Raw genomic sequence first — 27,500 nt, 5'->3', positions numbered from 1 at the left:
TGTGTTGGTCCTGTTTGACCTCCTTAATTTAAAACCTTAGTTGATCTCCACATCACTGGTGAGATAAAGAAACAGTGGGTTGCTTTTATTGAATCAAGATGTAGGGCGGGGGGGAAGAGAGGAACAGCTCTTCTATGCTGCCACAGTGTTTATTGCACAGAATGTAGTGTAGGTCAACAAGAAATTAGTTGCTGTTGCAAAATGCAGGGGGCTTAGTTGATATACTTTGGGTAACCTAAAAAGTCGCCTGTTTGTTTAAAAAATCCCAAACGTATGCTTGAATGTTTATTTGCTCTCTTGACTGCAATAACCGAGAAGGAACAACTCTGAGCTCTCCTGGTATGTGATAGTGAGCAACCATTCCCTGGTAACTATGAAGTTCTGCCTCTAACCAGGTTGTGGTCTGGGTTATTAGTTGGATCATGCGGCACAGTCCTGGTTTTTGGAGGGTGACCTCTCTGTGTCTGACCATAGGTTTAACAATGAATGCTGGGGAGATGTAAGCACCATTGGTTTTGTGGTGTTGTGACTGAGACCATGACATCTTCTGGAGCATAAATTGTCCTGTTTGAGTTGAATTTGTGTATGCTTATAATAATTGTCTTAAAGAAAAAAATTAACTTTGATTTTTAAATTTTAGATGAGACTGAGAAAACTTACAGCAACATCTCATAACTGGAAGTCAGAGGCACAGAGCTGCTTCTGAGCATGTAAGAGATGAGCAGCCCTTCAAACTTTTCTTATCTGAAGTTAATTTCACTCCCGATTTTGATTTTAGAACCTCAGGGTTTTTTTCTGCCTGCTTTTTCTAGTCAGTTTTCCTGTCTTTGATTTATAGTTTTACCTTGTGTTTCATTGGGAGTTGTTTTTTTCATTTGTTTGTACTGATACTTCCAGAAGCAGCTGAGATCTTGCTACTATCCAGAAGTATTTTGAAGAGTGAAATACAGCTCTTTTGCTGCTGCCATTGCTCAGTTAACAGTGATGATTAAATATTCTCTTGCCCTTGACAGGAAAAGCCTTGAATGCGGGTTGATGGAAATCATTCCCTTTCCTGTTGATATTTGTACCTAAAATCAGGCTGTAAAGTGCTGAATGCATACAGAAAGTCCATGCTGGTCTTCCATTCAAGCAGAGCAAATGCAATCACCAGTGCTCTCGCCCTTTGAAGGGCTGGAGCACTTAAGAGGAACTAGATGATTTGTAGATGGATTCTGCCCCAGACTCCAGTGTTAGGAAAGGGCAGGTGGCACTTCATCCCATTTCTGAAAATGAAACCCATTCTGTTCAATATAACCCCCTCCAGTTCCTCTGTCAGCACTGTCGTAGGGTAAGTGTGATCACTGGTGAAGAAAAGAAAGAGCCAGAATATTTGTTGTGTTTATGAGAGGCATTTTTTGAGAAAACATGTGGGGAAAAAGCTCTGGTGAAAGTGGTGAGAAGTTTGACTTAATTTTTTGAGGTCACTTGACTTGTGGGTATTTGGGTGCAGCAGAGAATGGAAGAAACTCTGCCTTAGGAAAGGCAGAAAACCCAGTGGCTATCTTTTGGCCAGTGGTGCTGATTTTCCAGTAAGCTCTGTGCTGCACGGAGGTGTAGAACCCTAATGGTTTGTTGTATGCCATTAAAAGGTATTGTACACTCATAAAAGAATGACATTTTGATCAATGCTGTTAAAAGAATTACTGTCTTGACACAGAAAAGCTTTCCTGCTGCAAGTTTAAAAATATGCCTTTAAAAGCTTTTTATTGAATACCTTTGCATCCCTCAGAAATGTGCTATTTTGGCACAGGGCTGCTCTGAAGTGACTCCACATTGTAACCTGAATGCAAGACCTCGTGTTTACCATCAGCGGGGCGCGAGGTGAGGCAGGTGTGTTCACTTACCTACTGTCATGGGGACAAAGGAAAAGCACCTGGAGCTGCTTGTGTGCTGCTAAAAATACAACCCCTCCTTTTTAGAGTCCCAAATCACTTGAAAGCTATTTGTTTGTTTTGACATTGATTCCTCTCTGTCCCTCCAGCTTTCTTTTGCATGTCCCTTTGGAGTTTGAAGCTATGCATTGATGTTGGAAGGTGGCAGGTAGGGGAACCACAAACCTCTGCACTGCAGCTGGGCCCTGACTCATGGGCAGGGGGCTCTGCTGGGAGAAACTGGGCTTGGAGGTGTCTGAGGTGGTCCTGTGGTGTAACACTTGTTGTGGCAGAAATCTCCCCTTAGTGTGCTTCAAAGATCTTGTGCCAGAGCTCGTGATTGATCCCAGGTGCTGGAGGAGTGTTGTACCTGGCGTGATGGTGGCCAGAATCACAGGTGACAGGTGCTGCCAGGTGGGGACTTGGGAACCCCAGGCAGGGAACTGGGAGCTAGGGCTGGAATTCCTCAGCTCTGACACGCTCCTGTGTGCTCCTGCACTTCCTATTATGTTTCTTGAGCTTTTGTGTTTCAGACTTTCAGTTGTTCAGCTGCATGTGATGTTCCAAGTTCAATTTTATATGAAGGTGGAGGGATAAATTGAAAGAGCCAAGAATGGTGACGTGAGTTTTGATGTAAAGCCATCCAGGATAAGTTGTCCTCTTGGCTTTTTCCTCCTCCTGTCTATATACTCGTGAGCAGAGCAAAGCAGCAGATGTTCTGGGTGCAGTTGGCATGGCCATGCCCTGCCATGGCACTGTCACCTGCTGGGGCATTGCAGAATGCTTGCCAAGAGGTTTTGTACTTCCGGACCTCAGCTGAAAAAAGCTGTGACGTGCAGCAGTGGGATTTAATTGCTGAAGAAAGCAAGATGTTTCATTTCACTGTGTGTGAGTAGCTCCCTTTAAGGCCATAAATATTAATGCTCTGCATATTCTGCAAAGACAAGGTATGAAAGGAAGAAGCAGGAGAGCTTGAATGCTTGTGTTTGGCTCAGAGAACTGGAGTAGGATTGGCATCTGTCTCTCTTGCTTCCTGTCTCAGATACCTGAGTTTTGTCCCTTTTGACCTTCAAGAAAGGCATGAGACGCCCAAATACTTCCTTACTTCTGTTTCAATCAAACTTTTGGCAGCTTTCTAGGGGAGTGGTTGGTTTGGGGTTTTTTTAATTGTGAGTTTCTGTCACCAGCTGCTATCAACTGTTATCTGAAGCCTCACTTGTGTAGTTTTGGCTTTGGAGGAAATATGAAAGCAAAATTATCTCCATGGTCCTATTTACCTACAGCATCTCCCTTGAAGCTCCCTACAAATGTTTTTCTACAGTGACCTTTCAGAGTACCTGCTTTCAAGAGAGGCTGCCAGCCTGGAAGTGGGGCTTAGGCATGTTTTCTTACATTTAGCTATATTAAAAATGGGGATCTTTGTTCCAGTCTTCTTTGTCTGGCAAACTAAATTGCTTTCTACCACTGATCCTTGTTTTCATTGCTCTAATCTGTAAATTTGTTCAGTAATCATCTTGTGCCTTTTTTTTCAGAGCATAGACAAAACTGCTGCATAACACAGGGTCAAGCTCTTGAGGGTGGGATAAAAGAAACTGTTCTCTTTGTGTTGATATTTAATTGCTATAAGCTGGAAACATTTATTTAGTATTTGGCCTTATCTGCAATTACATTCTGAGGCCTATCAGTCTCTAGCCCACTTGATGTGTCATGTTGATTTTGATTTTCTTAATCAAATGTCATTTTGCATCAAGTCAACTGTCACACAAAACCTGCTATATCTGTGCTATTAATTAGCAATAAGCATTTAATTAAAAACCACACTAGTGTAAGAATATGTTTTCTGAAAATTCATGTCACTAATGCTATATTACCCTCTCTTTTTTTTTTTTCCTAGCTAGAGTCTTGTATTGGCCATTCTGTTGCTTTGCCCTCAGTGTCACACAGACAAGACTGTAGCTACTCATGTCACCAAATCTGAAAAAAACCCAAACAAACCAACACAACACTGCCCCAACAAAACCACCCCCCGGTTATTGTTTCTCTCTGTCCTCTCAAATAGCCTGTTTTCCAAAGAATACTCAAAATCAGCATTAATGGTTCAAACAGCTTCTCAGACAAGTTCTTTCTTCTAATCACCATGGAAATTGAAACCTAGATCTTAGCTCTTCCCCATTTGACTTACATCTTGAGTGAGTGGCTTGAGGTAACTGTCCTAGCAGAGTCCTTGTCTTCCTGTGGGACTTGCAGGAATCCGTTCTGGAGGTTCTGGAGGTCCCCTGCCTAAGCAGCCACAACAGCAGCACTAGAGCTGATGTGACTTGTCGCTGGTTTGGGCAGCTGGGCTCACATGGATGTCAGACATCCATGATGTACTGATAGACTAAATCTCTTCCTGTTATTATTTCAGGTGAATTACGTGCCTTTGGTTTGGAATCGATTAAAATTCGATGTTAATCTTTGCAGCTGTGAAGTAGAGAAATTCAACAATCTTTTACACCTAACCCAAATCATAGAACTTGATTCCAGTGGTGCAGTATGGTCACCAAGGCATCCAGCACAGGTGCCAGGTGTGTGATTGATCAGAGCTCCTGCATGTTGGATGGACTGAGCTGCTCTAAGATCTGTGGGTGCAGATCTTTGGGCAGCACAGACAGGGAGTCCATTTTTTAATATAATGACCTTCAAAATCAAACCTCTGTGCTGTCTCAGTTTTTGGTTGACTTCCTGTGGCCATGTGGACAAATCAGGTCAGTTTGCTCACTTGATGTGCATAGACAAATATGAGGATTATGAAATGAGAGCAATAACAGAAGGGTGTGTATTACGGTGAGAGGAATAAAGGGTAGCTTAGAGGAAAGTGGTGCCCTTTTGTGGAAATATTTATGAAAAAAAATGATAACTGGAAAATAAGATGGGTGATACCTGTGGAATGTCTTGGGAATAAACAGATCAATAAAATCAGAAAGATGAGATGAGGAAGGTGTGTTTTGTTACTTACTGGAGTCATGAGAAACACTTTTGTACTTGTGCAAAGGGCATGTTCTGAATTCTGGAAGGTATGTTGTACTGAAGTTTTGGGGAGTAAATCAGCTGGTAGCTCAAAGTGAGGTTTGTTTAAGCCTGGAACTTGGGTTGCAGTTTATTTTCTTGTTCTGGCCTCGCTGGAGGAACAGCGTGCGCGGAGCTGGGGGAGTAACTCACGTACTGAAAAGAGCTGTGGCTCGTTCTGCTCTCCTCGTGTTTTAGCAGGGCAGTTTGCAGGATATTTTCTTTGTTTTCTTTGTAGCTCTAGTGTTTGGGCTACAGGGATTTAAAATATTTCAGAGAAAAAATAGCTTCAAATTCAGCTCTGAGTCTGATATTTGTTTTATTAGTGGAAATCTTTGTCTCATGTGTTTTCCCAGTTCTAGATAACCTTTTCTTGTCATCTAAGAAATTAATTTCTTTGTTGGACTCATTGCAAGTAAACTTGATAGCAGGATTGCTGTTATTGAGGCAGCTTACACAGTGATTTGCTAAGTACAGCCTCTTCATATAATGTGAAGCAGAAGTCGATTTATTGACCACCACTGGGATTTCAGGAACTGTTGAACTACCTGGGTTTTATCCTTCTCTCATAAAATTTGCTATTAAATGTCTTTTTTTCTGTTACCCTCTTGAAAAGGGTTCTCTTTGAAATGCAATGGTACAAGAGCAGCAATCCTACTCGTTTCTGTGCTGTAGAGTTTGGCTTTTTAATGAAGCGTCTACAGGGTCATGTAAAGTGTCCTGACATCAGATTCTTGAAGGTTTTTGTAAAATACTGTCCTGTGCCAGGAGGACACTGGTGCTTCTCAGCTGTGACAGCTGGCTCTGTGGCTGTGGTGCCAGCCCTTGGCATAGAGCACATCCCAGGGAGAGCAGAACACTGCAGAAAGACCCGCTCTGCTCTTAGCACTGTGCTTGCTGCAGTACATGTCCCCTGTCAAATATCATCTGCTGCTTCTCTGGAAGGCTAAGGAATTAATAAATATATAATTTGATTCGTTTGTGCTATTTGCTGTATATTCATAGTAGTTTTTTTCTACTTTCTGCAAGCTCTTCTCCAAGATATACGTTAGGAAGGAAAACTGTTGTCTCTGGTAATCTGCAAAACCAGCTTTAAAAATAGAATCTAACTGTACCAAGTGGATATTGATTCTTGGGGATGTGGAGAGAATGCTTTCTGTGAACTCTTCCTCATTGCTCCAGAGTCCATACCAGTGTCTGGAGGCTTTGGGGGTGATGTTTTTGGATTTACAGACAGAGAAATCATCTCTAGCTAGTCTGGATTTCTGACAACTCTTCCCAGGCACTGCTGCAGACGGGATGTCAGAGCTGGGGTACCTGGGGCTGCAGGACTTGGACATTCACAGGCTGTGGTACGTGCTGGGAAAGGTCTCAGATCTTGGTGTGTTTCTGCTCTGTGGGATGGTGCCATGCCCTGTTATGTGTGACCAGAGCACAGCACTGCTTGGGACTGTCCGAGTCCCACAGACTGCCACAGGCACTAAAAGGGAGCAGGGAAATGGGGGCACAAGAGAGCAGCTTAGAGCCTTAGATTTTTTTTTTTTGTTTGTTTAGATTTGTTTGTGCCACGCTGTTACCTGTGATCTGTGTTAATCTCAGGTATCTGGTCTCACCTTTTGCATCTCCTATCTGAGAAAATGTTTGTTTTTTGTCCTCCCTCTCCTTCCTTTTCAGTCATATTTTGCCTGACCAGCAGTTGCCCAGAGAGGAACCTGAGCCCAAAATTGGTGAGCAAGCAAGGATCTGCTGTACATCCATGGTTCAGGCACCACCATGCAGCTTCTCCTCTCTGTCTTTAATTAAACTTGGGTTTTCTGTTGTTGTAGCTGGAAGCAGCGTGCTGACACAACTCATTCTTGTATCAGATTAAAATGTCAATGTTTTAATGTTCTCATCTGTGGGAAAAAGAAAGTAGTTGGGTGTTTTATTTATGACTTAAAAAGATGCTGTGGGAAAGGTTCCCTTGTGCAAGATGGAAAATGACAACTAAAGGTACAGAGTTTCATTTAATATTAAGAGTCTTTAAAAGACTGAAAATAGTGAAAAGATTAAATCTCTTAAGGAAATAGGCTATACTGGGGCATGGCAGTTTTAAACAATTATAAATTTACTGTATTTTTAATTACTCACTCTGGTTTTTCTTGCATTCGTGGCATGGTGTGCACACATCCTGATGAGCTCATCTACCAAACCAGTGCTCTGTGTGAGAAGGAAAAGAATTAAGGTGTCTGAAAAAGAGTGGTCAGAAGTCAGTGTTGTCTTCCATGCCAAGTGACTTCCTTCTGGGAGAAGGGAAGAGGATTTTCTCGGGAGAAATGTAATATTATCTTTGTGACCGATTCCATGCATGGTTTGCTGCCGGGCAGTTTGAGGAGTGGCAGTGGCACTGGCTGGCAGCTGTTGGTTGCAGGTGCCCTGTGCAGGCACCTGTGTGAGCAGGGTGGCCAGGTGAATGCAGGAGGCTGCTGGGCAGGGCCCAGCCAACAGCTGGGATTGTCTGCTTGGGGTTAATGCAGCTCTTCTTCACAAAGTGTCTCCCACACCTTATTTAGAGATTTGCCTGATTTAGGCTGTCCTCTGGGTTACCATCTGTGGAATCTGTTTCTGGGCAGCTGTGTCTCCCCTGCATGTACATTACACACGCTCACCAATGCCCTTTTGGGTTATGCTTTTCCTGGACTGGGGGAAGAAATAATCCATTGTAAAGAAGGGAAAAAGAAACAGCTCCCACTGAACACTGATGCTGGAAGAAGAGTGCTGAGTGTCTTTTCATTTCACTTTCTTGCTCTCTCACACTTACTTATGTCACCCCATCTCGTACAGCCCGGCTGCTGGGGGATCAATTTGTTGGCAGGGCTTATTCAAACATCAGCAGAGTGCATGTTCTTAGTGTTCTGCTTGGAACTGGGTGCTGGAGCCAACACAAACAGCTCTGGTGTGGGAACCAACACTGGGTGTTTGAGTCAGGCTGTTCTTGGTGGTCTGTCCTTCCTGCAGTAAAAATGTCAGCAGTTTCTTTTCCCATAGTGTTCATTTATGTTCCTGTTGTTTAGTGTTTATACAATCACTGTGCCTGTGGACAGTTCAAATAAAATTTTTGAATAAATCCTGTGGTTTTCTTCACTTTTAGCTCTTGTTTTCTGTAGGTTTTGGGGGTTTTCCACTCTATGGCTTTTTTTTTTTTTTTTGTCATCTTTCCCATTGTGCAGAGTGCAGATGGTGCTGCACTCAGCTTTTTCCTCCCTTCAAGGACATCAGACACCACTGAAGCTTTGGTGGTGTGCTTTGTAACACCCTTCCAAGTACTCAGGAACCACCAGTGTTCCTTACTGGCTGTGCAATTGTTGCTCCAGTGAAAGTCCAGGGTGCAGGATGCTTGTGGGAGTTGGATGGTTTGAAGATTTCTGTAATTCTTCCTGTTACCCTGAGGGCATGCTGAAAAATTACCGCTTTGTAGAGTCTTTGGGAGATGATGCAGTCCCAGATCAGACACTTCTCTATTAAATAAAAAGTATGATAAGCCTAAAAGCATTGAATTCACTATTTTGAATCTCTAAAGGCCAATCCCAGTGTGTATCTATTTGGACTAATTTACTGAACTATTTAGTTTCTCCTCCTGCATAACAACCATTCCATCCCCAGCCATTACCAAGTCAGCTCTGCCTCTGTGGCTGCCAGGAATAACTTTACTTTGCATGGATAATTAACTGGATTGAGTAACAGCAAAAAAACATTATTTCCACATAGTGGTAATAATAAATCTGTTACTACTTTTGGCTCTCCATGTTATTGCCATATTTGGGTATGTCTTAATGAGGAAGTGGCTTCCTTTGACTGAGCCCAAATACCAGCACAGAGCCTGCCTCCAGCACTGGGCTGGGCTGCTGAGAGGAGGGCAGAGGGGGCGTTCAACCAGGCAGCATTCCTGCCACAAATAACTCTCTTTTTTTTTTTTTTTTTTTTTTTTGTTTTTTTTCAAACCAAAATCAGCCTTTCCTGTGAGGACATTTGGAGCATCCCACTCTGTTTTTCAAAATGCGTAAAATATGGGGATGGGACCTACTGAGCTCCCCACGGGAATTCTCCTGAGGGACAGATATAAAGTTACAAGCAGCTCCTGAGCACAATAAGTTTCGGTCTCATAACATAATCTCATAACTTATCTGATACTCTCACAACCTTTTCTAGAATCATCCTGCTCCTTTTGCTGTTCATTTTCACCCCCTGTTTGGTGTCATGATCTGGAGCCTTGTTGTGCACAGCCCGGGGAGGAATGAACGTGCTTCCTGCAGAGATGCTCCGAGCTGCCGGGGCAGTGCGAGTGTGGTGCCAACCATTGACAGCTCGAGTCAGTGCCTGCAGCTCCCGTGTGCCTTGTGCTGCCGTGTGGTGACAACACACCCGACCACAATTCCTCCTCCGTGTCCCCATGGTGGGAGCTGCACGCCTTGAGAAGGGTCAGTGACCCAAAGATCAGTTCAAGGATGTCACAACAGGAGCACAATGGAAAGCCAAAGGCTTCTGGGAAGGAGAGGGCAAACTTAATTGGTGATACAGAAAATAAAGGGAGGTGTTTGTTGGCTTGTGCCCATTTACATTTCCTTCTGTCAGTCTCACCTCTGTCCCACTGCTTAATTCACTCTATATCTAATCCATATCTGCTGTTCCTTCTCCATCATCCTCTCACCATGTCAGCCTCCTGCCTCTAACCACTGCCCTGTGCAGGCAGCTCCTGCAAAAAACAAAATGCAAAAATTAATTTAGTTATTGATAACAACTAAGTGGCGTTTGTTAAAGAGGGGAGGAATATATAACCTTAGAGTTAAAGCTGCAGAAGTTTGATGGTTGTAAAACCAATCACTGAATTTAGAAAAGACAAAAAGAAACAGCTCAAGAAAAGCATTTAAGCAGTTCTTGGTGAAAAGTACTCTCTGCCGAAAATAACTTCACTTTATTAAATTGCTCATGTGGTGGGAGGAAAAAAAAAGTCAAAAAAATAAGAACTTAGAGGAATTTTTTTCCTGTGTTTTCAGCATTGATCTGGCTGTATGACTTCAAAACCTATAAAACTGCAAAAATGCTGAACCTAAACAAAACCCAGCAGTAGAGAGTCCTTTTCCTTTCTGAAGGAGTCCTCTCTCCTTTCCTATTTATCCATTTACTTGATTTCCAAGTGGACACAGCGTGGTGTCACTGATGTTCAATGTCCTAAATATGGTAACTGGTGTGCCAGATTTCGATGTTTACCTGCCCATCTTTGGAGTTCAGATCTGGGGCTCCTTAGGAGTAGGCAGAGCCACCACAGCCCTGGGGATGTGGTGGAGTCTCGTCACTGGGAGGTTTCAAGATGCTTCTGCACAGTCAGAGCAGTAGCCAGGGTGTTCAGAGCTGGTAGGAAAGCTCTGGCAGCATGCTCGTGGGAAGTGGGAGAGGTAAAGGACGGCATTTTCTCATGGCTGGAATCTGTTTGTTCTCTCTTCTCCATGGCAAAGGAAGTCAGGGCTGTGGGCTTTTGGAACCACAGGAGTGATGGTTTTGACCAGTGCTGCTGGTGACCTGGGGGCTGAGCACAGCTGCTGGCACTCAGGCTCCCATTGCCACTGCACTGTTGATGGGCTTCTCAGGCAGTTTTTCTTATTAAATGAGTTGACTGTTTTCAAATGCTGTTCCAGCTGTAGTCTTGAATTAATGAATTTGGGAGCATGGATACTGCATGTTAAGGTGTGTGAGCTTATGTTCCTTATTGCTTGGTGCAGCTGAGGATGCATCATGCCATTAAAAATACTTGTTTAGATTACTTTTCTGTATTAATTCTGAAGCCTGCAATAGACCTGATGTAAATGTAAGTGGCCATGTGGCTTCCTCATCCTGTCTGCTTTACCAAAGTATGAGCATGAATGGAGCACTGATCTGTTCTCTGGTACCAAATTTAGGATAAAGTAGAACTGGGAGATCAACCATTTGGTTTTGCCTTCATTGAATCAAGATGTACCTCTGAGTTAGCTGGCCCTAAAACTACCTTGAGTGGTAGTGAGTCCATGCTAATGCTGCTGCTCTGCAGACTGGGCTCCAGACAACTTTAGGGCTGGTGTTCCTTCTCTAAATCTTTTTCTTAATTGCTTTTCTCTGCAGAGGAATTCCAGCTGAGCACATGCTGTCATGTCACTGGCAGAGAATTAGTGGGGGCCTGACTGCTGCCCTACAAATACATGATATGCTCAAGCCCAGCAGTGAGATGCCTGCGAGACACCTCTGTGTGGTCAGCACCCTCCAGACCTCTGCTCTTCAAAAATCAGCCAACTCAAAACAAATCACTTGACTGATTTGTATAGACCCTTCTGAAACAAAGACCAGCTTTTTGGAACAATGGTTGGTTAGGCTGCTTGGAAAATACTGAGCATCTTCAATATCCCTGGAATATAGTGTACCTTGTTCTCAGCAGGGAGAGTCACAAACTGAAGTTGTTTGCAGAAATACCAGTTTTCTTTGAGTCTAGGAGACAGATGTGCACATGGGAGAGAAGCCATGGTGCTGTGCGCAGGTGTGGAGCTCAACTCAGCTCAGCTCAGCTGGCATTGGCGTGCCAGGTGTCAGGAAGCAGAGAGAGCCAGGCAGCTCAGGCTGTGGGGACCTGCCCTGACTTCAGAAACACCCCAGGTGCCTCAGCACACCATCCACGTGTTGGCGGCACTGAATCCCAGCACTGGAACCTTCCAGTGCTCAGCAGAGGAGGGAGGAACAGTACTCCAATACTGGCAATATCAAAGGCCAACAATTCCCATTACTTTTTTATCCTTATGAGATGCAGGCTGTGGAGCCCAGTGATGCTGGCTGTGTGTCTGTCCAGGGCTGCGTGGCCCTGCTGGCATCGGTGTGGCACCGTGACCTCCTGCTGGCAGCCCTGTGGCACTGTGACCTTGTGCTGGCATCGGTGTGGCACTGTGACCTCCTGCTGGCATCGGTGTGGCACCATGACGTCCTGCTGGCATCGGTGTGGCACCGTGACCTCCTGCTGGCAGCCCTGTGGCACTGTGACCTCCTGCTGGCATTGGTGTGGCACTGTGACCTCCTGCTGGCATCCCTGTGGCACCGTGACCTCCTGCTGGCATCGGTGTGGCACCGTGACCTCCTGCTCTCACTGGGACAGCCGTGGGCACGGTCCCTCACCCTGACCCTGGCCAGCTACCTGGTGTTCCCTGGTGTCCTCTTGCCAGGCTTTAGTATGCAGGTGTGGCACAAATTTGTTTGTGTAGGTTTTGGGCTGTTCTCCCTGGCTGTAACAGAGCTCAAGAAAGAAGATGAAGTGTTGATCACAGCTCTCTCCTTGGCTACAATCCTCTCAAATGGCTGCAGTGGTGCATCGTTGCTGACTTTAATTATGTAGTTTGAATGAAAATGAGAAGGAAGCAGTTTGCCTTGGGCCCACGCATACCTGGCATGCTTCATCACAGCCTGACAAATATCCCTTAACCCAGGCTCTGGCTTGTATTTTATTGCTTATTTTTAAAAATCCAGCCCAGGGAATTGTGGTGTTTTTAAGGGGAGGGGTGTGACCTGCAAATATTTGATTGATTCTGTTCCTGTCCCACAGTTCTATGTAAAATTTATTTACTGGTTTTCCTTTTAAACCATTAGCTGACCTTCCATACGGATCCCAGCTGTGCATTAGCATTGCTTGGGGATGTGTTTGTATCTTTTGTCTAAAAATACCCAGCCGGTAGGATCCATGATCCATGAAAGCTAATTGAAACAATTTCTCTTCAAGTTTTGGCAAGTGAACCATGCATTATAAGCATTAATATCTATAAATTGAATTGTTAATGAATCTAGACACTAATAATGAATGCAATTTTGTAGGCTTAACTAGAAACACTAAAATTATCAGGATCTGGAACAGAATTTTCAATCATTTTTGCTTATTAAATAGAAAAACTATGCTTTTAATAAGCTAATCATTTTTATTTGACCCCATAGGAGTAGCTCAGCTGATTAGAAACAGGTTTCAAAGTGCAAAACAATGTTGTTTTTCTCTCTGTGTTTTAACTACCACAGAGCTGATCGGATCAGATACTGATCTCCATTGCTTATCCTGCAATTCCTCTAAAAGAATTTGCAGCAGAACCTCTCTATGTCCCATTGAACAGGAGAATTCTCTGCACAGATAAATCATGCTGTAAGCTGCCAGAACAACTGGAGCTTGCTTGAAAGATTGTCAGTACAAAAAAATACAAATATGAGAGATTCTTATTTGGTCTTTCTTATACCCAGAAGTAGAAAAGCACTTGATACAACTCAAAACTCAAGACCAAAGCTAATAAACAGGAGTCTTTTTCTCCCCCAGTTTAAAATTAGCCTTTAGGATTTTATGCAGCTGAAGAATATGGTAAGATTCAGAGTTATAATAAAAAGTAAATCTTAGGTTCTGATGGTTTCCTTTAAAACAGTTTTGTGAAGTTTGCCATTCTTCCTGACACCAGTGGCTGGAGACTGGGAGGGCACAAGGAGATTATTCTGCAAGTCCCTCAGGCAAAGCTGCTTCTCCCCACGCTGTTTCTGGCAACCCTTGCAGACCAGCTGTCAGCTTTCATGGAGCACTGGTGTCCCTTAGACAAGCAATTGCTTTTTCCAAAAGACTGAGGAGTGTTCTGTTTCTTCTGTGAAAAGTCCATATTCTGCAATAATTCTATTAGAATTATCTTTAATAATTGATATTCGAAGTCATCCTTTGATGGCTGGTGTGTTTGGTTTTATTCTTTGCTGTCTTCTGCTTTCAAAGATTCCTTTTCCCAAACCAAGAGTAAAAAACAAGGGAGAAAAAAAAAAAAAAGTTTTCTCAGTGCTGCTGTCTATTGACATTCAACAGAAAAACTGCCCTGGAGTTAATTCCTCCTCTAAAGTAAACTACTTCAGTCAGTGCTGTTAGCATGGAGGATATTGGCATTCCTGTTTACTGAACAGGAGTCTTCCAGGATCCTTGCTTTTTTAGTGAATTTAGAATATGTACATTTTCAATAAATGTAACAAATAATCCAGGCAAACCTAGGAGCCTACTAGTGAGTCATATGCAAACTGAACCAAAAATACTTAACTCTGGAGTAAACATTTATGAAGTGTCTGTGCCACCCTTTGCAAAGGGATAAAGTGGCCAGTCAGTGCTACAATGTGCCAGGCCAGATAAAGTGCTACAATGTGCATCCAGGAAAGAGCTGAAATAATACTTTTTTTTACTTTAAATGTAAAATAGTGTAAATAATAATGTAAATCAGGTAATGGGTTAAAGCCTTGCAATCTCTTTCTTTCACTTGAATGCCAGTCGTGTCAGGTGCCCACCCTCCTTCTCCTCCAGAAAATAAGTTTCTGTCCCTCAGGCTCTGCTCGGGCTGCAGCCACTGCACTGACACAGGTGAGAGCCGGAGAACTCTGTTCTCTTCATCAGCTTGAGATGCAATTTTTTCAGCTCTAAGAACCCAATCACACAGGGTATCTCCAACAAGTACTAGAGAAGGAGGACTTTACCTGAGTTGGTTTTGCCTGCCCTCTATAAACAGAAAAATCAATGGTCTTTGTTCTTTTATTGAGGAAAAAAAAGTACTTTTTTCCCACGTGGGAGGGCTAATGGGATACTCTGGTGTGCAGCACCATTTCAGCAGTGAGGGAGGTGTCCCTACTTGATCTCTGCTAATGAAAGTCTTCAACCAGCTGTTCATGCTGCTTCTGGGGCATAAAATTCAGGTTCTGGTTCTCCTGATCCATCACTTTTCTAAGCCTCTGTGGGTCCTGTGCAGCACTTTCTGAGTGCTGTCCCAAGGAGGGTGTGACTTGAAAGCCAGGGCGTTTTCGCTGGCCAGAGGGTGACAAGTGGTGCTGTGGAGCAAAGGCTGCATGTTCTGATGGGCAGGGGCAGGCGTGCGAGCCTCGCAGGCTGTGTCTGAGTCCCAGCAGAGTCAAACCAAACAACACCTGTGTGCAAAGCTAAGAGCTATCTTTGTTTCCCTAGATTTCAGACCAGCAAGATCTAATAACCTTTACTTTGGTCTCCTGCACATCTTTCTGAAAAACGAAGCATGTCAGATCCTCAGAAATGAAAGGACATGGGATAACCTTACACCTGAATTGACATAGGCATGTCTTCTGTCAGTCCTCAGTATTTTGCTATCCCATGTTTTATGTGGCTCACCTTTCACATTGACAAAAGAGACAACAGATGTATCTTTTTTATTTCTAGAATACATGATTCCTTTAGAGCAGCTCTGTCATTTATCTTGCCAAATATTTAGTGGTGCTCAGTATGTGATGCTCTTAAGGAAAATTACAAGATTTCTCATTCTTGCTGCCTAGAATTTAAACAAATACCAAAAAAAAGTGATATATTAAACAGGAAGAGGAAATAATTGACAAACTATGCTGCTGGGAGACAAGCTTTGAACTTTCCTTTTTTGGTAGTTCCTTGATAGTACATCAGCCTTGTTTTTCCTGTTATCTTTGTCTGCCCCTCACTCCAAGCAAAGATGCCTTGTTGTTAGCAAAGATTTTTTGATGTAGCCAGGATTAAAACTGACTATTTTGCAGCCTGTTGTTTATTCTCAATTCAGGACTTACAGTCTGCTCTCTGCAATGTTGTAATGAGATCTGGGATAATAATATCAAGCTGTATCTAACCAATTGGATTAAAGGAAGCCCTTGGAATAGGACAGAGGTTGGGGTAACTTGCTGGATCCCGTGTCCCATTGCTGGCTACTTCCCTAGGGACAAAGTTTGTCCTCCTGGCAGAGCTCAGCAGCGAGCTTTCAGTTTCTTTCATGATCAGCATTTTGTGCTGAATGTTTTAAAATGTTTGGAAAATGCAGCATAAGGGAGATTGAAGGTGCTATCTTTAATTAGACTAGCTTAAAAAATTAATATAGAAAAGTTTTCTCCTTGTTGTGTTGCTATTGACCTGACATTAAGAATAGCTTGTGCTGGTCTGCAGGAGTAGAGGAATATATTTTGCTTTTGGTTTTTTTGTGCTTCAAATTTTGGTGAGACAGGAGAGGTTGCTATTACATTTAGGAAAAAAAAAAAGGTCTGAGCATGAATAGGAAATATTTTCAAAGGTCTTTTTAGGTGTTGGGCTGCCTGTGATGATCTGTTCATGGATGCAGCTGGGAAAGGTGTTGGTAATATCTTTTTGTCAGTTTACAGCCAGGAAGGTCTGAAAGGTAGATGGATTTTTTTTTTTTTTAACCTGGTGAGGCTCCTTTGGTAATCACTGCTCAGAAAGTAATGGCATTATGGAATGGAATTGAAATTGCCTGCTTTGACCTCAAAATATTACTTTGTCATCCTTGCCTGTCTCTCTCCCTTTCTCCCTGGAAAATTAACATTAGATAAGAGTGAGGTAGATTCTTTTCTAGCTTATTCATTAGCAGCAGCAGCAGTGTTGTTAATTATGTTTAGATTGTAGAGGCTGTATTATGAGTGGCCAGAGAACACAGAATTAGTTTCAGATTTTTATAGCTAGAAGGTGGGAAAATCCTCCTCTGGGTTGCAGACTAAGCAGATTTCCTCTGGATATCACTGAAGCAATAAACAATAAGCTGCAACTGTTTTATCATAGCTTTGTTCTCCATGCACAGATTTTACTGTGAGAAATAACACAGCCCACTTCTTGGAGTATTTTGTTCACTTTATTTACATGCGTCATATTCTCAGCTTCAGCTGGTAGCGTTTTCTTCTTTTTTTTTTTTTAATTCTTACAAGAGCAGTCAGAATGTTCTTGAGGAGCCTATAACTGTTTTTTTGGATCCTCCTATATGAGTTAGAAGCCTGCCCAAGCCTACAGCCATCCTCCCTGAGCAACACTCAGCAGCAAGCAGGATGGGAGCTGGTTATTTGACATAATGAATAGCTACAGCCTTTCTGTTTATTTTTAATTTTGCAATTTATTTCAATTTTCAAAATGTTTTCAAAATTTATTTTAAAGTTTAATTTTTTAAAAATTTTTTAAAATTAAATTTATTAATTTATTTTTAAAGTGTAAATTTGTTTTAAAGTTTTAAAATTATTTAAATTTTCAAAATGTTTTCAAATTTTATTTAAACGTTTCAAAATGTTAGCAGAGATTTTTTGATGTAGCCAGGATTAGAACTGATTTTAATCAGTTTGTCTGTCTGTGACTCAAAATATCTGAATCCTTTGTTAATAAAACCCCACCCTGAGCACAAGCAGAAGGGAGTGTGGCACTGCAAACACATTTATCTTACAAAACCCTTCTCTCTCCCGCTCTTGCCATGTGACGTGCTGTGGTACTGTGTTGGTGACAAACTGAACTGAAGGTCTCCAACGCACCTGACAGTGCTCTCTGACTTGCTCAGTCTTCTGGAAGAGACCTCTTCAGAACTGCACTATATTGCCTTTATTCTCCTTTCTCCCTTTCCAAGTGCATGGGGATTTTACTGGTCACTGGGATGTGTTCAGCATTACAAAAGTGTTTCTAATAACCAAATTTTACTCCTGGTGTCTTTATAAACTCCCTCAGGTCTTCCTCATGATTTCTTCTTCTGAAGTTGGTTTGCACATGTTCCTTTGGGCTTTTTGCATCAGCACTTGCTAAGTCCTGTGTGTTGATAAGACATGCTAGCACATTCCTGAGGACTCCCTGGGAGCACAGGGCACACGTTTCACTGCGTGGAGACAGTGACAAACCATGTTTAAGTTGGTCCGAAGCAGGGCCGACCCTTCTCAGCCCTGAGTTCCTCAGAATTTAGTGGAAACTTCAATGTTGGATGACGAATTTGAGGTGGAACACGAAACAGTCCCTTTCATCCTCAGCTGAAGTGCTGTACTCATTTTGTCCTTGGTAATTAAAGGGTATTTCTTGTTTTTCTCACTCTTTCAAGTCTGTATCAGTAAGATCTTTGGAGTAATTGCTCAGAACAATAACGGAACTAATGGAAGTAGAACATGACTGATCTCCTTGGCTGGGAAATTTGTGAAAGGGAATGAAAAAAGGGAGAATTTCCCTGTCAGAGCTGCAGTTTGGAGCTCAGTGGGGTCTGAGAAAGAACCGAAAGAGCAGCTCTGTGTCAGCTTTGAAGAGGTAAATCCTTGAATTCACAGTGAGTAAGTTACACATAACAGGAAATATCAAACTGTTTAAAATTCTGATAAATTTCAAGGAAATAAGCAACTAGTGTCAGAGAAATGGGCGCAAGAAATATTTAAAAAGAAAACTAATGCAAGTAGAGAAAAAAACAGACAAGGATTAAAATATGTCATAAGCACATCACAACTAATTCATCTGATAAAGGAAGATACAAGACAGAAGAGGTGATTGATGTAGCTCAAAGATTTGATGGTACAAAGCCACCTTTACTTGAAATGATGAAAGGAAATAGGGCAAAAATCAGAATGTTGAGGATTATTTGCGGTGTAAAGAGAGGGAGAGTAATCAAAAAGGTTGAGTAAATTCTAAAACGAAATAAGAAATGGCTTATGGTGGATGTGGGGCGGGGAGTATAAAGAAATCATTACTAAACGGAGAGTCACTCAGGAATCTAAAATGGATGAGCCCTGAGCTGATTTCATAAATGGGCCTTGACAAAGGGGAAAACACAGCAGCACAAGGCTATCTGTGAGTAATGGAAACATTTCACAATGTGGGATGTTAATAGAACACTTGGAAAGGAGGACTATAAATAGAAGACCACTTCCATGTATGTGTCCTTTATGTAAAAGAAATTCCTTGGTATTTTTTTGCAAAATATTGAGAATTTGGAAGATAATAAAGTGTTGAGCAAGGGACTGCAGAATCCATGTGAGGAAGACCTTTTCCTTTTTCTCCTTTCAAAAAAGGGATTCAAGTCAGTGTTGCTCACTACATGGTTAAATATTGTCCGAATTTTTCTGGCTCATGATCTGGGAAGCACAATCACTGAAAAGCTCCTACACTTGAAAGCACCTCCTGCTCCAAGACAGCAGCCTGGATGGCTGTTCTGGTCTTTTTAGTAAGTGTGGATGACTCTGGGTACCTAAAGAAGTAAAATAACTTTTTGTTTAGGGCATGTTATTCCTGTAAATTTGAATCGACCAGACTGGATTTATTCTGCTGGTGAATCTTTGACAGAGCTAATGTCTACTTAGCCCTAGGAATGTGAATGCCCTGGGAAGCATCAGGGTACCAGCACTGCATAGAGAATGTGAGGTTTGCACTTCCAGGGAGATGTAATTTTAGACCTCTAATACATAGTAGGTGCCTAAAATAAATAGAAGATTTTTATCAGTAACTTCTGATCAAGGATTATATTGTATTTGAGAAGAGTGACAGTGACAGCGTTGCAGGTTTCATCAAATTGGATGTAAATTTCTCAATAATTTTTGTATTAATTTCTGCATGCAAGATGGCAAAAGTGAATTCAGAAGGAACTGACTGATGTGAAAATATGTAAGGCTGACACCACAAGCCTAAGATTTTCCCCATACTGCTCAGTAGAGGACCCAGACCAAAAAGAAAAAGGTTGAATTAGTGCCAAGCACAGGCAGTTAGAAAAACGATGGAAGAGTTGCTGGGAGATTAGTAAATGTGGATCCCAGGCAGTACCATTTCTAAAATAACTTTTCTTTGTAAAACTGTGTTTAAGGGTTGGAAGTCATGATATATGAAGAAATATGAAAAGAATTAGATCTGTTTAACTTGGCAAAATAAATGAAGAGTGTTGTACTTGTCCACAAGCATATGAAGAGCATAAACAGAAACCATGGAGAAGAATTGCCTTGGACAGGGCCTAAGGAATGCAAATTAAATGTATTGTGATCATAATACAAGAAGGAAAATGTATCTCAGATATCAGGTAATATCCTCCATTAGCAAGATTTATGAGACCCATCATGACGGGAATATGAAGGAAATGATGAAAAGTCCATTGACTGAGTCAACTGAAATTGGATTAGAAGGTGTAGAACACTTCAGCCCTGAAACAGGAATTGTCACATGCCCAGCAAATATCACAGACTTGTGAGACTGTGGCATAGCACAGATGTATTTCAAGGTTCTCTCTCGTGTCAGAGATGCTGGTTCTGTCCTTGTGTGTGAATGCAGCTGGGCAATCTCTGAGCAAGTGTGCCTTGGTCGTGCCTTGGCTTCTCTCAGCTGAAGTTCCAAGTGAATCTTGTGGCAAAGAGTCTTCATAAACAATAGCACAGTAACATGTTCCTTCACCCCAAGAGTGTCCCTGGAACCAGAGGGCTCCACAGGCAGCTGGGGACACAACATTTTGATCTTACTCTACTGTCTGGCTCCCAGGTACCTGCCCAGAGGGCTCCCAGACTCCAGGGCTCACTTCAGAAACTCAGGAGTGTTGGTTCTGGTTGCCTGACACTGTGCCGAGAGCTCTGGCTCTTGTCTGGTGATAAGCCTAAGTGATAGACTTGGAAGGGGTGCCACTGGTTCTCACCTTCAGCAGCTTGCTCTGGGAGCCGGCCGCTGCCGGAGCTGAGGCAGGGCTGCGTTGGCACCCAGCACCAAGGGTGCCCCTGGCACTGTTCCACGCCTTGTGTCATGCTCAGCACTAAGCAACTTCACAGTTTACTGAGCCTCTCCACAACTGGCTTCACCACAGCTTTTGCGGGCAGTGCTCCTGTTGTGACAGCAGGTTTTGTTTAGATTCTTACCTGAGATCATGGCTGCACTGTTCAGCTCCTGGAAACCTTGCATGGTAATGGCTGGTCAGCTTTTGCCCCGTTTGAAATCCTTACGAATGCCAAAGTTGGCGGTTCCCTTGTATCATGTCACCAAGGCTCAGCCTTCAGTAATTTGCCACTTTCCCTTCAGGGAATCTGAGGCACTGCACCTGCACAGAATTGTTTAGAAGAATTTAGAAGGTTGGTCATCTTTGAAAGGTGCCTTGTAGATCTAGATCAGTGGTCTCCATAGTGGGACGTACAAGGCTATCTATTAGGGTGCATGAAGATTTTTTTTTTTTGCAGTAATAAATTTTAATTGAGTGTTTATTTCATCCTTATCCTTTGTAAATGCCTAATTTTGTGTATGCTTTATAAAGTATATAATAGAGTAGTATGTGGAGATAATTTATAGATAAATACACATACCTTGGTGTGCACACTCAAAATGTTTTTACTAATCAGGTGCACAATCAAAAGTTTGGAGTCGCTGATCTACATGTTTAGAAAAGGATGAGAATGATGGCTGTGGCACAAAGATCTTCCACAAAGAGAATCCTAAAGACTGATGATAACCTTTGAGGAGGGAATATGACACAAAGTAATGAAAAGTAATGAAAAAACCCTTGGCAATGCTGCTGGGACAGTCTGTGTTTCCTTGTGTTATTGAGTAGATGGTGGAACTCTTTCTCATGTATCCCAGGGTGTATTTCAGCCTTATGTAAATCCACAACTGCTGTGTAGTCAAATAATGTCATCTATCCTGCTTCTCTGCCTGCTTGCTGTCTCTTTGTTGGGTCCAGCCTGGTTCTCTGTATCCACCTGCTCTCATGGAGCATCCAGGCCTAGTTTGGACAGTCAGGCAAGCACAGTCCTGGAAGATCTGTCCCCAGAAAAGAGCAGAAACAAGGCTGGTTCCACTAATGGGCTGCTGTCCCATTTTCAGCTGTAGCTGGTAGCTGCAGCCACAGTCCTGTCATTGAGAGCATTATTTTATAGTCTTTATTACGGCATCATATAGGTGGCCCAGGGCTTCAGCAGACCCACTCATAGTGCCACAGCCGTGGCTCTGCCCAGGGGAGGCCTTTGCAGGACGTGGAAGTGCTGACTATGGAAAATGGTGTCAGTTTTTACACTACCAGATCTCTGACTGGCACCTGCCATCTGATCTTTCTCCGAGGCAGAGAACACAGTCAGGTCTCAGCAGTTTCTGTCACACCGTGCAGGCAGCATACCTGTTTGCCAAAGATACGTGCTGCCAAACTTTGAGCTGTCATTCCAAATTAAGATGTTAGAGCTTTCCTTGCCTATGATAAGTCATTAAATATTGCTCAATTACCCTTGCATTGAGCCTTTTTTAAAACTCAAGCTTACTTTACTGAAAGGCATCCTGTCTTGATTTGGAGATATTAAAAGATGAAAAATCCTCCTTCCTTTGATAGGGCAGGGTTTTTAATGTCTAATCATTCTCACTGTAAAACTGTGCCTGATTTCCAATTTAAGCTGGTCTGGCTTCAGCTTCCAGCAATTGGTTCTTGTTATGCCTTTCTTGGCTGGATTAAAGAGCCCTCTAGGACCTGGTATTTTCTCCCTTTGAAGGTACTTATACATCGTAATCAAACCATCTCTTGATCTTTTTAATAAACTAAACAGATCGAGCTCCTTAAGTGTCTCATTCTCAGGCAGCCATTCCAGTTCTCAAATAATTTTTATGACTCTGCACTGTCTCCAATTTTCCTGTGTCCTTTTAAAAACACAGCCACCAGGAACAAAGGCGCTCAGGTATTTATAGTCAACTGCTTGCTCCTTTTCCCAAAATCCTTTAGATTCTCTTATTTCCATGCTATGGGTTCCCCAGTCTGTAGAAGACTTTCTTGCTCCTAGAAACTATGACTGCTGATGTCATTTGCTCCCAGTGCTCCCAGGCACGTAATCTAGCACCAAAAAATGTGTGGGCCTTTGTTCTGATCAGTGTAACTGTTCTTTAACTTTTTTTTTGCCCATTTGTAGAAGCTATTTTAAATCATTAATGCTCAGGAACTGGATCTTTGTGTATTTTACATTCTGAAAGGACAAGAACTTGAGCTGTTTGGGGCTGTCCAAAATCACCATTGATTGTAACTGAGCCTGTTTGTTCTTGTAGGGGAAAATCGAGGTGTCTACCACCCTCCAAAAGTGATCTCAGTAACCAAAATGATGTTTCAGTTCAGGCAATGGTCATAAGAGATAACACAGGGGGATTGGCCAGGGAGGACAGAGTTCAGGAACCACTTAGACTTCTCTAATGAGCCCAGGAAGCTGCCCTGGTTTGTACAGGGAATTATGCTGTCCGTGAGGATTTTCTAAACCCGTCTAGTGCTGCTTCTCAGACTTGGCTGTTGCTTTGTTGGTTTTGTTTTTCCTGCAATGTATCTGTGTTTATTAAGGAGATAGTGGATGATCACTCCCCATCCCAATAAAAAGGAAATTTTCCAGGTATTACCTTGGTGAACTTATTTCTGTTGCAATCCCTTATCCCCTTTTGGTGCCCTTTCCAATTCTGTTCCTGTTATTAGTCATAGTTATCTTCTGCTGACTATGAGCAAACTGGAGGCCAGATCTGGGGTACCTTGTGTTGCCAATATTAAGCATTTTTTCTGTTGCACCAACCAGCCCCCGAGATATTTATCCTTACAATTATCTGCCAGGTAGGCAACAGCTATTACCTGGTTTTAAGATAGGGAGGAGAAGCTGAGGTATGGAAAGCTTCAGTAGGTCAGGGCTTGAACTAAGATCTTCTAAATCTGAGGTAATTGTGCCTCCTCTCTGTTCCATCTTTAAAAAATAAAGCACACATGTTAGTTCTGAGGCTCGCTTTCATCTTCTCCATTCTGCCTCCAGAAATCTTCACTCCTCCTCGCCGCACTGCGGTCGCCCTCGAAGAGTTGCACAAAGGCTGTCAGTCGCTTTGGTTCACTGTCATCAAATATTGAGAAAAAATAGGAACAATTACAAGTTTAATATTAAAAGAAGCAATTTCATTTCCTTTTTGGAGTCTATATAGTTTTTTAATGCTACTGAAGAAGCAGAATACCTTGTGCCTGGTGAACAGGGCTCATTTACCTTAACTCAGACCTCAGCCCCAGCATGCAGGAGATGGGCAAGGGGGCACCTGGGACTGGCGTGGGCTGTGGCTCGGTTATGCACGGTTGTATTTTTAATTCCCAGCTGGGCCCGACTGCCAAAACTGGGCCCTTGTATTTTGATTGGACTGTAGGGGGGCAAGAAGAGCCACTGAAGGCCGCCGGGCCGGGAGCGGAGCCCGACCCGCGCTGAGCGCGGAGGTGCCTCTGCCCAGTAGACGTCTCCTGCACGGGAGGTGTCTCCTTAGGGCCGTCCCCGCACACCGGGCTACCCTCAGGGCCGTCCCCTCATGGCTGTCCCCGCACACCGGGCTCCCCTCATGGCTGTCCCCGCACACCGGGCTACCCTCAGGGCTGTCCCCTCAGGGACGTCCCCGCACACCGGGCTCCCCTCAGGGCCGTCCCCTCATGGCTATCCCCGCACACCGGGCTCCCCTCAGGGCCGTCCCCTCATGGCTGTCCCCGCACACCGGGCTACCCTCAGGGCCGTCCCCTCATGGCTGTCCCCGCACACCGGGCTCCCCTCAGGGCCGTCCCCGCACACCGGGCTCCCCTCAGGGCTGTCCCCTCATGGCTGTCCCCGCACACCGGGCTACCCTCAGGGCTGTCTCCTCAGGGCCGTCCCCGCACACCGGGCTCCCCTCAGGGCCGTCCCCTCATGGCTATCCCCGCACACCGGGCTCCCCTCAGGGCCGTCCCCTCAGGGCTGTTCCCGCACACCGGGCTCCCCTCAGGGCTGTCTCCTCAGGGCCGTCCCCGCACACCGGGCTCCCCTCAGGGCTGTCCCCTCATGGCTGTCCCCGCCGCCCCTCAGCCGCCCCGCCCGGGCTCCCTGCGCGCTCCGGGCCCGCCCTGCGGCGCGCGGCGGCGGCGGGGCGGCAGCGCCCCCTGGTGCGCTGCGGCGGCCCCGCCCGGGGTCCCCGGCACCGGCACCGGCGGGACGCGCCCGGGCGGGCGGGGTCTGACCGCGTGTGTCCGAGTGCCGGCCGTGTGTGTGACCGTGTGTGACCGTGTGTGTGCCCGAGCACCGGCCGGTGTGTGACCGTGTGTGCCCGAGTGCCGGTCGGTGTGGCCGCCGGGCACAGCCCAGCGCTGTGCGGTGGCACCGGGACAGGGACGGGTGCCCGTGCCCGTGCCCGCCGCTCTGGGCAGCGGCGCTGGCACCGGGCGGAGGTGCCGTGAGCCTCAGCCGTGCTGGCAGCCTGTGTGTCACGCAGGGAGCCCCTCGCGGGGCCGGCGGAGCTGTGACCCGCGGAATGGCGCCTGGGACACCCGGCCCGGAGCTCCGCGGGCTGCGCAGCGCTCCCGGGTGCGCCCTGCGGCAGGCGGGGCTCCGCGGGGCGCGTGGGGACGGCGGCTGCGACCCCGCCGTGCCCGGGCTCCCCGAGGGGCTGCGGCCCCGGCCCTTCCTGCTGCCGCCGTGGGCTGCCTGCTGCAGGGGAGAAAAGGCTGAAGCTGCCAGAAAAAAACTGTCAGGTATAAAAGCTTACAAATTGGGGAGAGCATTCTCCTTTGACAGAGTAAAAATAAAACCCGGAATAGGAAAGGAAAGGCGTGAAAGAGTTAGTGACAAAATATCATGTACAGCTGGGGAGATGATGGTTTTATTGGTATTGCAGGGGGGGAGGGAGAAGCTGAGAGGCAGTGAAAACACAATTTGGCCTAAAATTGAATTTCTCTGATAAGGAATTTCAGAAGCGGCTGCCTCATTCACTGTGCGGCCAAATAATCATATGCGCTTTAATAATCTTTATTTTACAGGAGTATGTTGCCAGGGCAACAGAGTGTAAGCAGGAGCACAGCACCTTGCAGATCACAAAGGCAAAGCTGCAGAAAGACATTTCAGCGAGTTTCTCTCTCCCTTTTGCAATGTAATGACGACTTATTTTTCATGCACTGATTTAATAATCTTATTGAAAGATCCTTTCCCGGTTTCTCTTATTCTTGTCTGTCTGAGCACGGACAAAGGCAAAAATCTGGAATTGTCAAGCCCACTGGGCTCAGCAAACTAACAGATGTAATATGTTTAGCATTTTTATGTAATTACTTTTTATTGCTATTTTACCCTACTTCTATTCCTCCCCAGTTAGATGCTGCTTCCCTTCCATTCCAAACCAATCAGGGGATGGAGAGGGGCTGGGGGAGAGTTGGTAATTGACGGCATTAATCGGGAATTATTAGTGGGACGTGTTTTCAGAGGTGGGGGTTGGGTGCAGCAAGAGACCTTTTAGGAAGGGTGAATTGAATTATGGGCGATGCAATAATGAAGCCTGTGGGCTGTGAGCTGTAGAGGACACTCATCCTCACAGAGCTCTGAGTGTTATTTATCACGGGCTCTGCTCTCTGGGTGAAAACCAGCACGTTGCCCTGCTGACATCCTCTGGGTGAGGGGGTCTCAACTAGATGGGCTGAAAAACAAGCTGATTTGGGATGATTAAAAATGGAAATGTCTAGAGATCGTCAATGTTCGTTAGACTGGGAGCAGAAATGCTGCAGCCAAACCCTCAGCAAGGCGCAGTGTGCCCAGTCTGTCCCTTGTAAACGTTTTGCTTCTTTCCCAAGGGCCAGGCTGAGGAGGGAAGATGTGGAAAGCAATAGTTGCAGGCTGCAGAATGGGAGGTAGGGGAAGGCTCTGTGAAATGGAGTACAAAAGCCCTGGGTCACCTCACCTTGGCTGAGGAATTGCAGGAAATCGGGAACAAAGGCCGACACCGGAGCTCAGCTGTGCTCTGGCACTGCTGTGGCACCGGGAGGCAGCAGAATGTGTGGGTTGGGTGGGCTCAGAGTGATGGGGGCTTGCAGCCTCAGCTGAGAATGACACGGTTTTGTAGTGTGGATACAGGCTCACAGCTGTTACTGACATGGAACTTTGCTTCAGGAGGCCAGTTCTTTAAAGAACAGCACACAGATTCATGTGTTCTGCATTTTGAGAAAGATTACATGAAGTGATGTTTAACAATACATGTAAAATAATACATGTAATGTATATGAAAATAGTGTTTAGGCCAAGCAGTATTGTCCATACAGGATTTCACTGTGGCAACACTACTGGTTTTGTCTGAGTCAGCATCCCCCAGTCACTGTGAATGTGAGGTGTTCCTTGAACCCTCACATTTTTACAGAGCAGTAAGCAGTGCCCTGAGGCACACTGCAGAGATGTCTAGAAGGCAGCTTCAGCAGTGGGAGGCGGTTCTGCAGAGAGCAGACATGGGGACAGGAGCTTGGGCAGGGGGCTGTGGCCACGGCGCCCCCGGGTCACCAGGGCTGGAGGGTGCCAGCATCACTGGGAGCTGGAATTGACAGCATTAACAGCAACACAGGGCTGGGAGCCTCACAGCACAGGCAAAAACTGGAGCCCAGTTAAATTCCGTTGCTTTCTCAGAAAACAGATGAGCATTTGGACCTGAGACATCCAAATTCAGGGAGTGAACTCTTCCTGGCTGCAGGAACAAGAATGTATGATTCTGTGCACAGTGAGGTGAGCAATTAATGCTGCATCGATGTGTTCATTAACATTTGTTTATTAACCAAGTGTAAGGACCCTGTACTCTCACTAACAGCTTCAGCTTGGCTTTTAGAATATTTGCAGTGCTAATCCTAAACAGCAGAGGATCAGATAATGCTGTGGTATAAAAATTACTCAATATAAGTTTCTGCAATAGAATAATGTACATTAAATATATACAATATAGAAAGCAATAAGATGCCTTCCATATAATATTATTTATGCAAGTATATAGAATTAGCCGTTTGTAGTTTT

General features: G+C 44.5%; 1 protein-coding gene and 1 long non-coding RNA gene across 9 annotated transcripts in view; one reads left to right on the top strand and one right to left on the bottom strand.

The window, feature by feature from the left end:
• LOC106629827 (uncharacterized) lies at positions 1 to 23,915 on the bottom strand. Of its 3 annotated transcripts, XR_003381926.2 has the most exons (4): positions 23,324 to 23,915; positions 20,610 to 20,788; positions 9,579 to 9,693; positions 1 to 8,458 (listed from the first exon to the last, which is right to left on the bottom strand). It is a non-coding gene; the product is annotated as an uncharacterized LOC106629827 (long non-coding RNA). The 3 variants fall into 3 exon arrangements; XR_003381927.2 differs by lacking the exon at positions 1 to 8,458 and having other exon boundaries at positions 9,107 to 9,693; positions 23,324 to 23,907; XR_003381928.2 differs by lacking the exons at positions 1 to 8,458; positions 9,579 to 9,693 and adding an exon at positions 9,771 to 13,741 and having other exon boundaries at positions 23,324 to 23,908.
• Positions 1 to 27,500, top strand: part of LOC113460175 (uncharacterized) — a 58,480-nt gene that overhangs the window by 773 nt on the left and 30,207 nt on the right. The window contains exons 1-2 of one of the 6 annotated variants that reach the window (XR_012582362.1): positions 25,225 to 26,359; positions 27,130 to 27,218. The exons of 1 other annotated variant lie outside the window; for it this stretch is intronic. Coding sequence is in view for 2 of the 5 variants with exons in the window: in XM_074550639.1 (XP_074406740.1) it covers positions 24,997 to 25,216 (220 nt within the window). In the remaining 3 variants the exon portion in view is untranslated. 4 more of the 6 variants (XR_012582358.1, XM_074550639.1, XM_074550640.1 and 1 more) reach the window with 4 other exon arrangements.

Source organism: Zonotrichia albicollis, chromosome 13, assembly GCF_047830755.1.
Source record: "Zonotrichia albicollis isolate bZonAlb1 chromosome 13, bZonAlb1.hap1, whole genome shotgun sequence".
In the NCBI taxonomy this organism is placed as follows: Eukaryota; Metazoa; Chordata; class Aves; order Passeriformes; family Passerellidae; genus Zonotrichia; species Zonotrichia albicollis.
The sequence above is the reverse complement of the archived record's forward strand: the minus strand, read 5'-3'. Positions and strand labels throughout refer to the sequence as shown.